We start from the raw sequence: 12,855 nt of genomic DNA, 5'->3' as shown, positions 1-12,855 counted from the left end.
GCCTGGTGTGTTGTTTTCTACAATGTAGGCCTCATATGAGCTCCTCTCAAAGACAGGCGCGTTATCATTCACATCAGAAATCTGTAAGGTGAGAGTGACGCTGCTGGAGAGGGAGGGCACTCCCTCATCAGAACACGTCACTGTTATATTATACTCAGAGGATCTCTCTCTGTCCAGATCACTGTCTGTCACTAAACTATAGAAATTATTTGTTGAAGTTTTTAAAATAAATGGCACACTGTCGCTGATGAAGCATTTCACCTGACCGTTCTCTCCTGAATCTAAGTCCTCTATATTTATCATTGTAACCACTGTATTGAGTTTGGCATCCTCTGATATCACATTTGACTTTGACATTATATTAATTCCAGGTTTGTTGTCATTCACATCTTGAACATCGACAATCAATTTACAAGAATCTGTGAGTCCTCCGTCGTCACTAGCACGTATATTTACTTGAAAGTGTCTCGACTTTTCGAAGTCAACATTTCCAATTAAGGAAACTTCGCCGTTGTTTCTATTTACCTCGAACATTTTCCTTACATTTCCTAAGGTATTTGTGATTGAATATGTGATTTTACCATGCGAGCCTTCATCTGCATCCGAGGCTGAAACAATGGCAACAACTGTTCCTTTAGGTGAGTTCTCAGTAACTGTAGCTTTGTATGTTGGCTGTGTAAAAACGGGGGCATTATCATTAGCGTCTAAAACTGTAATAACAATCAGCATTGTTCCTGACATCTGCGGCTCTCCTCCATCTACAGCCGTCAACACGAGAGAGATCTGCTCCTGTTTCTCTCTGTCTAAAGGCTTCTGTAACACCATCTCAACATTTTTATGACCATCTGCGGTATTGTCCAGTTTCAGAGCAAAATTATCTGTTGGTTTCAATTCGTAGTTTTGAACACCATTATTTCCAACATCAAGATCCTCAGCCCTTTCGAGGACGAATTTTCCCCCCATAACCGCTGACTCGCTGATTTTGAAGTTAATTTCATTTTTTTCAAAGGTTGGTGCATTATCATTAATATCTGTGATCTGAACAGTAACCGTGTAAAACTCCATAGGATTCTCTAGAATAATCTGAAAATGTAAAGCACACAGCGCCGTCTCTGTACACAGCACCTCTCTGTCGATTCTGTCTTTGACGAGGAGGACTCCTCTTTCTCTGTTCAGCTCGATGTACTCGTCGCTGTTCCTCGTATAGATCTTCGCTTTACCTGATATCAATCGTTTTATTTCTAACCCTAAATCTTGGGCTATACTGCCCACTAAAGAGCCTGTCGCCATTTCCTCAGGAATAGAGTAGCTGACCTGTCCGAACACTGAGTGGAGGGAGAGGAGAGAGAAAAACAACAGTACTTGCCGATTCATTGTTCTACCCGATTTTTTTCCCACAGTGAGGCTCCACAGTCCGCTTATATTCCACACAGAAACTGATATCACCAATGATGAATCTCAAACTCACACTTGTATAATCCACCCATGAGCAATAAATCTCTTGCAGATCGAATTTTCTCCTCTTATTTTTCGATAAATTTCCACAGCCACAATTGTCCGTCCTTTCCCGTCGTGTTCTCTCTGTACTGTGACGATGTTACATGGGAGGTGCTGCTACAACCCTGTTCTGATTCATCAACACTCTGGTCAACAGCGGCCCTAAGAGTCCATATTATAAAACTGCACAACACCGACTGAATTCAACTCAGGAGAACTCACTGTAAACCAGCTGGATTTTTGAAACACAAACACTTAACTCATATATTGGAATTTACAGACGACAACAGGAAGACAACTCTATGATTCATCAGGTTTACTGTCTGGGTCACTGTGATAATATATTTAAAGATAACATATTTACATTCAGGGACACTGTGCTGATCAGATATTGCAGATATATCAGGAGTCGAGGTGGATTTTATATTAGATTAAAAGACTGGAGAGGGAGTTATATATTTTCTAAATAAAAATGTGTTTTAGATAATGATATTGACTAACAAATAATGGGGAAAACACAGAAAGAGACAAATATTTAAACTTATGAAACAGCAGTTAACAGACAGGTTAAACATGCCGCTGTATGTATGTCGCTGTCCGCGGTGCTGAAGTGAATCAACTCTGAATGAGACCCCAAACTCCCAGACTGTTGCTACTGTTAGAATAACGTGATGCCATACAACGCTGTAACATTTGGGACATACTTTATTATCTTTCTATGACAAATAATTGTACTACGACTACTCCTATTGTTGCTAGTACAGCTACAACAACAAAAGCAACAACAATGACTATTTCGACTACTACTGTTAACTGTTATTATTATATTATAAGAACAATAAATCGTGTCTTTTAAGAATATAAGTTGAGAGAAAATGTATTTGAAATTCCTCTGGGACATGAACACGTGATGTAAACCCACAGATCATACACTCAGTCCCTAAACGCATCATTCCCCTTTGACCGGTATGCTCTCCTGTTTGCTATACTCAAAAAAAAAAGAAAAGAAAAAAAAAAAACGTTATGTATCATTAATAAGGCTTTGTTTTAAATAAATGAGGATTCACTGAAAAAATATAAAAGCATTCAAACATCTAGAGGAAGACCTGTTTGCTTAAAATATTGTCCACTAAAAATCTACAATTTGTATATACCATATGTTAGTTCTCCTTTCTTCAAGTTCAAAACATGTTTTATGATGTGCTGCGTTTGATGTAAAATTCAGTGTAAAAGACTGTTAAATTCTAACCTCTAGAGGAGAGTCAGGTTCATCCAGGATGCTCTTGTCACTCTGTAGCCGCTGCATCGTCCCTGTAGAACTGGGGTCCATTATCAGCACGTTCTGACTACCGGCTCTGCCGAACTTATAGTCACTCTTTCTGGAGTCTGTCGTCCTGCACACCTCGTAATTGTACACGTGCTGGAGAGTTCCTGTCCCCAAAGTGTCTGAGTAACGTGGTGGATAATATGGAATGACAGGGAGACTGGAGTGATACAGGATGCGAGACTGTCTCCATCTGTAGATTTTCACTGATATAATAACCACCAAACACGTGATGAAGAGGAAGGAAACTACAGCCAAAGCCAAGACTAAGTAAAAAGTCAGGTTGTCATTGTACTCCTTGTCGTGTGGAAAGTCAGTGAACTCAGACAGCACTTCAGGGAAGCTGTCCGCCACCGCCACGTTAACAATGACTGTAGCTGAACGAGAGGGCTGCCCGTTGTCCTCCACTATAACACTCAGTCTTTGTTTGACAGCATCTTTATCAGTCACTTGGCGGATAGTTCTTATTTCTCCATTCTGTAAGCCCACTTCAAACAGCGCCCTGTCTGTGGCTTTCTGCAGTTTATAGGACAGCCAGGCATTCTGTCCAGAGTCCACATCAACAGCCACCACTTTAGTCACCAGATAGCCCACATCTGCTGAACGAGGCACCATTTCAGCCACCACAGAGCCACCAGTCTGCACTGGGTACAGCACCTGAGGAGGGTTGTCGTTCTGGTCCTGGATCAGTATTTTCACACTCACGTTGCTACTGAGTGGAGGGGAGCCTCCATCCTGCGCTCTGACGCGGAAGTGGAAGTCTTTGATCTGCTCGTAGTCAAAAGAGCGCACTGCATGGATGACTCCACTATCAGCACTAACCGACACATATGAGGAGACTGGCACTCCGTTAACAGAAGAGTCCTCCAGTATGTAAGAAACACGGGCATTCTGGTTCCAGTCAGCGTCTCTGGCTTTCACTGTGAATATAGAGAGGCCTGGTGTGTTGTTTTCTACAATGTAGGCCTCATATGAGCTCCTCTCAAAAACAGGCGCGTTATCATTCACATCAGAGATCTGTAAGGTGAGAGTGACGCTGCTGGAGAGGGAGGGCACTCCCTCATCAGAACACGTCACTGTTATATTATACTCAGAGGATCTCTCTCTGTCTAAATCACTGTCCGTGACAACGGTAAAGAAATTATTTGTTGTTGATTTAATGGCAAAAGGAATATTTTCGTTTAAAACACACATGACCTTGCCGTTATCATTTGAGTCTGGGTCTTGTATATTTAGCATCGTGACAACCGTTCCCGGTTTGACGTTCTCAGACACTGTGTTCGAGTTAGACATGATGTTAATGGACGGCGGGTTGTCATTTGTATCTGTCACGTCCACAATGACTTTACATGCGTCGGATAATCCTCCCTGATCTGACACCTGAACATCGAGCTCATAAAGTCTCCTCTTTTCATAATCTACATTTCCAGATAGAGTCAATACTCCAGTATTTGAATCAATTTTAAAGAGTGCTGCTGCTCCTGACTTTGAAATCGTGTATGTTACTACTCCGTTATTGCCTTTATCTATGTCCGTCGCCCTGACTGTAGTTATTACAGTGTCAGTCGGAGAGTTTTCTGTAACACTCGCTTTGTATTCCGGTTTTGAACAAACGGGCGGGTTGTCATTTGCGTCTAACACAGTTATGCTGATCTGCATTGTCCCCGAAAGCTGTGGTTCCCCCCCATCCAGAGCTGTTAGTATTAGTGATATATGCTCCTGTTTTTCTCGGTCTAATGGTTTCTGTAAAACCATCTCCACATGTTTCGTCCCATCGCTTCTGCTGATGGTTTTCAGAATGAAATTATCACTAGGTTTAAGGGCGTAGCTGCTCAAACCGTTTATACCGACATCATCGTCAATTGCTTTCTCTAAGACGAATCGAGCTCCGGCGAGGGTTAATTCGCTAATTTCAAATTTCATCTCACCTCTCTCAAACGTCGGAGGGTTGTCATTTATATCTGTAATTTCGACAGTGACCGTGTAAAACTCCATTGGGTTTTCCAGGATCATTTGAAAATGGAGTGCGCAAGGCATTGTTTGCCCGCACAGAGACTCTCTGTCTATTCTGTCTTTAATGAGGAGGGCTCCTTTTTCTCTCTTCAGCTCAATATATTCCTCGGTGTTACCAGTATAAATACGAGCTTTACCTGACTTCAATCTCTCCACGCCTAAACCTAAATCCTGAGCTATATTGCCTATTTGAGCCCCCTTTGCCATTTCCTCAGGGATGGAGTAGCTGACCTGCCCGTGCGCTACATGGAGGGAGAGCAGTGAGAGAAACAACAGCACTTGCCATCCCATCGCTCCGCTCGACACGTCCGTGAAGAAAAATAGAAAATCCTCTGTTTCTTCGACCCAGGTTCCGACTGTGACCCGTATACACGCGTATATGATCCAAAAGATGACACTTATCCTATATTGTGGAATAAATCCTGCTGTGGGCTCCGGGCTCGTGCTGTGGCAGTCCCGATTGTTAGCTCTGCCTCTCTCTGTTTCTAAATGCAATATATTGAGATATAGGGGAGGTACTGCAACAAATGTGTCCTCAGCAACTCGATGGCCAACAGCGTCCCTGTCTGTTCAATTGACTGAACTACACGGTATCTTACTGTGGCAACTATAATAGAGCCATTTCTAAAAAACATTGCAACACAAATAGTTTCCTAGACAAATCTAGAGTAATTCACATCTCATAGTGACACTTCAATTCCCCTCTGTCTGCATTACAAGCAGGAGACAATAATATAAAACAGAACATGAAGCAATTAAACAACCAAACAAAAACATACAAGTAGGCCAAATCTACACAGACACACAGCTACATATACCACAGAGTGAGAGCATTACAATGACACAACTATGGTTTGCGCTGTCTGTGGTGCTGAATGATAAAATGCACTGTGTAAATTAATGATTCCTGTTTCTACTCTGCTATTTGACGTGCATCTTTGAATAGTGGTTATGAAAAAATAAGCAAATATCTATATGTTTATGCTATTTTTTTGTTGTTGTTGACAAGGATACAGTTGAGACACCAGTCTGATCACAGCCTGGCTATAGAGACTGGCAGACACATGCAGACCTGGCTGCCTAGGGAAGACAGGTTGTGTCAGCTCTGTCCTCAGAGACAGATGGAGACATGACAACATTTCCTTCTACAATGTAGCACACATGAAGACATCAGAACAAAGTTATTCACAAAATTAAATATGAACTCCAAGATTTTGATTCACTCTCTGACCAGACTAAAATGCAACATCTGCCAGGAGAAAATAGTGTCAGCGCCATAGATGCAGCAAGATATGTCAGTGCATGTGACAGCTTAAGACACAACCAACACATCATATAGTTCATCTCATCACAGATCACACTGTCCTTTTATTTACTCCTTCAGTTATTGATTTTATTTTTCTTCAAAATTCATGTCCATGATTTTGTGCTAATACATTGTTGTTAATTGTTTCTTTAGAAAATAAATTACCAATTATATTCCACTGCAGTTAATTGAATTCACTGGCTTAAACTGTAATTGTACTTTTGCAACACATATGACATAGATAAATAGATAGATAGGTCGATAGATGATAGATATCATCTTAAGGCATTCGTGGAGCACTACTGCTTTGTGCGCTGTCCGTGGTGCTAACTAGATACACCGCAAATTGCACCACACACCATTCCCAACATGCTAATCTGTAATTCAGTGAGTAAACACACCGCATTTAAGACGCCGAAAAAAGTCTAATTCAACGTGTTTCAATAATAGGCTGAAAATTAGCGGTTGACAAAAAATTGTGTTTTCTGGCAAACTAACCTCTAGAGGAGAGTCAGGTTCATCCAGGATGCTCTTGTCACTCTGTATCCGCTGCATCGTCCCTGTAGAACTGGGGTCCATTATCAGCACGTTCTGACTACCGGCTCTGCCGAACTTACAGTCACTCTTTCTGGAGTCTGTCGTCCTGCACACCTCGTAATTGTACACGTGTTGGAGAGTCCCTGTCCCCAAAGTGTCTGAGTAACGTGGTGGATAATATGGAATGACAGGGAGACTGGAGTGATACAGGATGCGAGACTGTCTCCATCTGTAGATTTTCACTGATATAATAACCACCAAACACGTGATGAAGAGGAAGGAAACTACAGCCAAAGCCAAGACTAAGTAAAAAGTCAGGTTGTCATTGTACTCCTTGTCGTGTGGAAAGTCAGTGAACTCAGACAGCACTTCAGGGAAGCTGTCCGCCACCGCCACGTTAACAATGACTGTAGCTGAACGAGAGGGCTGCCCGTTGTCCTCCACTATAACACTCAGTCTTTGTTTGACAGCATCTTTATCAGTCACTTGGCGGATAGTTCTTATTTCTCCATTCTGTAAGCCCACTTCAAACAGCGCCCTGTCTGTGGCTTTCTGCAGTTTATAGGACAGCCAGGCATTCTGTCCAGAGTCCACATCAACAGCCACCACTTTAGTCACCAGATAGCCCACATCTGCTGAACGAGGCACCATTTCAGCCACCACAGAGCCACCAGTCTGCACTGGGTACAGCACCTGAGGAGGGTTGTCGTTCTGGTCCTGGATCAGTATTTTCACACTCACGTTGCTACTGAGTGGAGGGGAGCCTCCATCCTGCGCTTTGACGCGGAAGTGGAAGTCTTTGATCTGCTCGTAGTCAAAAGAGCGCACTGCATGGATGACTCCACTATCAGCACTAACCGACACATATGAGGAGACTGGCACTCCGTTAACAGAGGAGTCCTCCAGTATGTAAGAAACACGGGCATTCTGGTTCCAGTCAGCGTCTCTGGCTTTCACTGTGAATATAGAGAGGCCTGGTGTGTTGTTTTCTACAATGTAGGCCTCATATGAGCTCCTCTCAAAGACAGGCGCGTTATCATTCACATCAGAGATCTGTAAGGTGAGAGTGACGCTGCTGGAGAGGGAGGGCACTCCCTCATCAGAACACGTCACTGTTATATTATACTCAGAGTCTTTCTCTCTGTCCAGGTCACTGTCTGTCAACAGGTTAAAGAAATTATTTGATGTGGGCTTTAAAGTAAAGGGAATATGTTCATTAATTGCACAGTGAACTTTACCATTTTCTCCAGAATCTAAGTCCTGAACATTTACCATAGTCACAACTGTTGCTGGCTTAGCGTCCTCGGGAATCATATTAGTCTGTGACATTATATTAATAACTGGACTATTGTCATTAATGTCTATCACTTCAACTGTAATCTTACATGAATCTGTGAGTCCTCCATCATCACTGGCTTGGACATGTATTTGAAAGTAACGCGACTTTTCATAATCCACATTACTTTTCGAGATCAAATCGCCATTTAATTCATTAATTTCAAACATATCTCGTACATCTGCAGCTGTGTTGGATATTGAATACGTAATCCCGGCATTTGATCCTTTATCAGCATCTGAAGCACTGACCCTGGTTATGACTGTACCTTTAGGGGCGTTCTCAGGTATTGCAGCTTTATAGACAGTCTTTGTAAAGACAGGTGCATTGTCATTAACATCAAGCACTGTAACATGTATCTGTGCTGTGCCAGATAGCTTTGGCTCCCCTCCGTCCACCGCAGTTAACACTAGAAATATCTCCTCTTCCTTTTCTCTATCAAGTGATTTTTGTAAAATCATTTCCACTATCTTTTCTCCATCGGGCTGATCTTTCAGTTTGAGAGCGAAATTCTCGGTTTTAGTCAGAAAATAACTCTGCAGACTGTTCATGCCAACATCGGGATCTATTGCCCTCTCTAACAGGAATTTTGCTCCCGTTACAGCAGATTCACTTATTTTGAATTTCATGTCAGATTTTTCAAATAAAGGCGTGTTATCATTTATATCTGTGATTTCGACAGCAACAGTGTAAAATTCCATAGGATTTTCTAATATAATCTGAAAATGCAAAGCGCAGGGCGTCGTCTGTCCACAGAGCGCCTCTCTGTCTATTTTCTCTTTGATAAGGAGGACTCCTCGCTCTCTGTTCAGCTCGATGTACTCTGCGCTGTCTCCTGTAAATATCCGAGCTTTGCCTGATGTTAATCTTTTTCTGTCTAAACCTAAGTCCTGAGCAATGTTGCCGATTAATGACCCCTTTGCCATTTCCTCAGGAATGGAGTAGCTGACCTGCCCCAGCACCGATGTGAGAGAAAGGATTGAGATAAACAACAGCACTTGCCACCTCATTGTTCTGTCCGGCATTTCCATGCAACACGAATCCCGTTTAAGTCCCGTTTCCGTTGGAAAGAAGATCCGATGTATGTCCTCTGTATATAAAACAATTTGAATCAATCACTGAATTACAGTCAACTGCTGCTGTCCGAGTCAGTGAGACTGCTCTCCCCTCTGTAACATTCGCACTGCGTGTCTGTTGTCCTCGGATTTAAGAGAAAAGAAGAAGAAAATGGAGGAGGTACTGCTGAAACCTGTCCTACAGTTATCACAGACTGGCCAACAGCGGCCCTGTGAGTTCAGTCTGATGTATTACACAAGCCTAAGAAAATGTAAAAGTATTGAAGCCCATCAGTTGGTAGAGACACCAGGTACATTTCAGCTATTTACCCTCAACAGAGCACCTTGAAACGAACGATGAGAAGTGAAATGTAACTTTAAATGCACCACACTGGATGAGTGAGCTGCATTTTAAGCCATCATTACGTTGGTGCAAATACTTAATAAATACAGGTCTAACCTCGTTTCAACAGAAGCAATGCCATTTCTATTTATAGAAACACACACATAACGAATGCAGATGGATCCACAAATCGCAGAATGTGTCATAAGGCGCTGTTAGTGGCAAAATTGGTAATATTTAAGATACACTACCAGTAATGGGCAACATGAAAGTCATGAACACATCGAGGTTATATAGCAATAAAATATCAAGTAAATCAAATACAACAGGCTATACATCTCTTAACTGTTCTGTTTAATGTTGTGAAATTAAATCAAAATAATCCTAAACCTCATCAAAACCTAATTTGGTAGTGCTTAAAGAATATAAAAATAAAATGAAACCCGTCTATTAAATCTACTGTCCACTGAAATATACAAAGTTCAAATACTAAAAACTAGGTGTCTTTTCTTCAACTTTAGTTATGTGATGAGTTGCGCTACATGTAAAAGACTGTTAATTTCTAACCTCTAGAGGAGAGTCAGGTTCATCCAGGATGCTCTTGTCACTCTGTATCCGCTGCATCGTCCCTGTAGAACTGGGGTCCATTATCAGCACGTTCTGACTACCGGCTCTGCCGAACTTACAGTCACTCTTTCTGGAGTCTGTCGTCCTGCACACCTCGTAATTGTACACGTGTTGGAGAGTCCCTGTCCCCAAAGTGTCTGAGTAACGTGGTGGATAATATGGAATGACAGGGAGACTGGAGTGATACAGGATGCGAGACTGTCTCCATCTGTAGATTTTCACTGATATAATAACCACCAAACACGTGATGAAGAGGAAGGAAACTACAGCCAAAGCCAAGACTAAGTAAAAAGTCAGGTTGTCATTGTACTCCTTGTCGTGTGGAAAGTCAGTGAACTCAGACAGCACTTCAGGGAAGCTGTCCGCCACCGCCACGTTAACAATGACTGTAGCTGAACGAGAGGGCTGCCCGTTGTCCTCCACTATAACACTCAGTCTTTGTTTGACAGCATCTTTATCAGTCACTTGGCGGATAGTTCTTATTTCTCCATTCTGTAAGCCCACTTCAAACAGCGCCCTGTCTGTGGCTTTCTGCAGTTTATAGGACAGCCAGGCATTCTGTCCAGAGTCCACATCAACAGCCACCACTTTAGTCACCAGATAGCCCACATCTGCTGAACGAGGCACCATTTCAGCCACCACAGAGCCACCAGTCTGCACTGGGTACAGCACCTGAGGAGTGTTGTCGTTCTGGTCCTGGATCAGTATTTTCACACTCACGTTGCTACTGAGTGGAGGGGAGCCTCCATCCTGCGCTTTGACGCGGAAGTGGAAGTCTTTGATCTGCTCGTAGTCAAACGAGCGCACTGCATGGATGACTCCACTATCAGCACTAACCGACACATATGAGGAGACTGGCACTCCGTTAACAGAGGAGTCCTCCAGTATGTAAGAAACACGGGCATTCTGCTTCCAGTCAGCGTCTCTGGCTTTCACTGTGAATATAGAGAGGCCTGGTGTGTTGTTTTCTACAATGTAGGCCTCATATGAGCTCCTCTCAAAGACAGGCGCGTTATCATTCACATCAGAAATCTGTAAGGTCAGAGTGACGCTGCTGGAGAGGGAGGGCACTCCCTCATCAGAACACGTCACTGTTATATTATACTCAGAGGATCTCTCTCTGTCTAATTCACTGTCCGTTGTTAAGCTAAAGAAATGATTTGACGTAGAGGAAATAGTGAATGGGATGTTCTTATTAATATGACACTGAACTTTTCCATTTTTGCCCGAGTCCGGGTCTTGGATATTTATCATCGTCACAACGGTGCCAGGCAGAATGTCCTCTTTTATTGCACTGGACTTTGACATAACATTAATAGCAGGTACATTGTCATTTGTGTCAGTTATTTCAACTACAATTTTACACGAGTCAGTTAGTCCTCCTTCATCACTGGCCTGGACATGTATTTGATATTGTCGCTTTTTCTCAAAGTCAGTGTTGCCGATTAGCGTAACTTCTCCTGTTTCTCTGTTTAGCTCAAATAATTCGGACACACTGTCGAGTAGATTTAGTATAGCATACGATACTTTGCCATTAGATCCTTCATCTAAGTCAGAAGCGCTAACAATTACAACTTGCGTCCCTGGGGGCGAGTTTTCTGTGATGGTGGATTTATAGATTTTCTGCGTAAAAGCTGGAGCATTGTCATTACTATCCAGCACACTGATGTGAATCTGAACAGTCCCAGAGAGCTGCGGCTCACCGCCATCTACTGCTGTCAAGACAAGCGACAAATGATCCTCCTTTTCTCGATCTAAAGGTCTCTGTAAAACCATTTCAACCATCTTGCTTCCATCTGCTTGATTTTGTAACCTCAAAGCAAAGTTATCTGTTGGCTTTAACAAATAACTCTGAAGGCCATTCACACCGACATCCAGATCTATTGCTTGTTGCAACATGAAAACTGCTCCAGCGGCAGCTGACTCACTTATTCTGAATTTCATTTCACCTCTTTTAAAAATCGGGGCGTTGTCGTTTATATCTGTAACCTCGACGGTAATACTGTAAAACTCCATAGGATTCTCTAAAATAACCTGGAAATGCAACGCGCAGGGCGCCGTCTCTGCGCAGATCACCTCTCTGTCTATTTTCTCATTGATCAGGAGGACTCCTTTTTCTTTATCCAACTCGATGTACTCTGCACTGTCTCCCGTGTAAATACGAGCTTTTCCTGATTTCAGCCTTTTCACATCCAAACCCAAATCCTGCGCAATATCACCCACGAATGATCCTTTGGACATTTCCTCGGGGATGGAGTAGCTGACCTGCCCAACCACTGAGCTGAAAGAAAGAACCGAGATAAACAGCAGCACTTGCCGTCTCATTGTTCTGTCCGTCGTGTTCCTGTAAAATGAACCACGTACTGTTCCTGTAAAACCGACCTTTTCCTCGGAGTTAATCCTTTAATGTCCTCGGGTTGTAAGTAATCACCAGTTAGGTTAAAAATACAGAAGTAAAATAACAATATCCGTCAAAATGAACGTTTGAGCTGCGGTCTTCGTATCAAAGTGTTCCGTGTGTCTTCCTCTCGTCCTCTATCTGAAACGATGGAGGAGGTACTGCTGATTATTTCTTCTCCTCAACTAACACAGACTGGTCAACAGCGGCCCTAAGAGTCCACCATGCTGAACTACACAACACTGAGGAAGATGGAAAATGATCAGTGGTTTCTATATGGCCTGGTCCTTCGGGTTTGCCAGTCTCGTAAATTTAACAACAAATAGTAATACCGAAATAAATATAAAAATATAGAATTTATTTTTTTCCTGAGCATTATGTAGTTGAGCTTGACAGGTCAACAGCATAGAATAAAAAAA

General features: G+C 42.5%; 2 protein-coding genes across 29 annotated transcripts in view; both read right to left on the bottom strand.

Annotated features, from left to right (window-relative positions):
- LOC126388573 (putative protocadherin beta-18) overlaps positions 1–1,290 on the bottom strand; it is a 7,001-nt gene extending 5,711 nt beyond the window's left edge. The window contains exon 1 of the mRNA XM_050041770.1: positions 582–1,290. Within this exon, the coding sequence (XP_049897727.1) occupies positions 582–1,290 (709 nt within the window). The remainder of the gene's footprint in view (positions 1–581) is intronic.
- Positions 1–12,855, bottom strand: part of LOC126388510 (protocadherin gamma-C5-like) — a 329,671-nt gene that overhangs the window by 106,329 nt on the left and 210,487 nt on the right. The window contains exon 1 of one of the 28 annotated variants that reach the window (XM_050041664.1): positions 9,979–12,590. The exons of 23 other annotated variants lie outside the window; for them this stretch is intronic. In XM_050041664.1, coding sequence (XP_049897621.1) covers positions 9,979–12,363 — 2,385 coding nt within the window. In that variant the 5' untranslated portion in view covers positions 12,364–12,590. Of the gene's footprint in view, positions 1–2,746; positions 5,265–6,638; positions 9,210–9,978; positions 12,591–12,855 lie in introns of those variants that run through there. 4 more of the 28 variants (XM_050041678.1, XM_050041653.1, XM_050041671.1 and 1 more) reach the window with 4 other exon arrangements.

This window comes from Epinephelus moara, chromosome 4, assembly GCF_006386435.1.
Source record: "Epinephelus moara isolate mb chromosome 4, YSFRI_EMoa_1.0, whole genome shotgun sequence".
NCBI lineage: Eukaryota > Metazoa > Chordata > Actinopteri > Perciformes > Serranidae > Epinephelus > Epinephelus moara.
The sequence above is the reverse complement of the archived record's forward strand: the minus strand, read 5'-3'. Positions and strand labels throughout refer to the sequence as shown.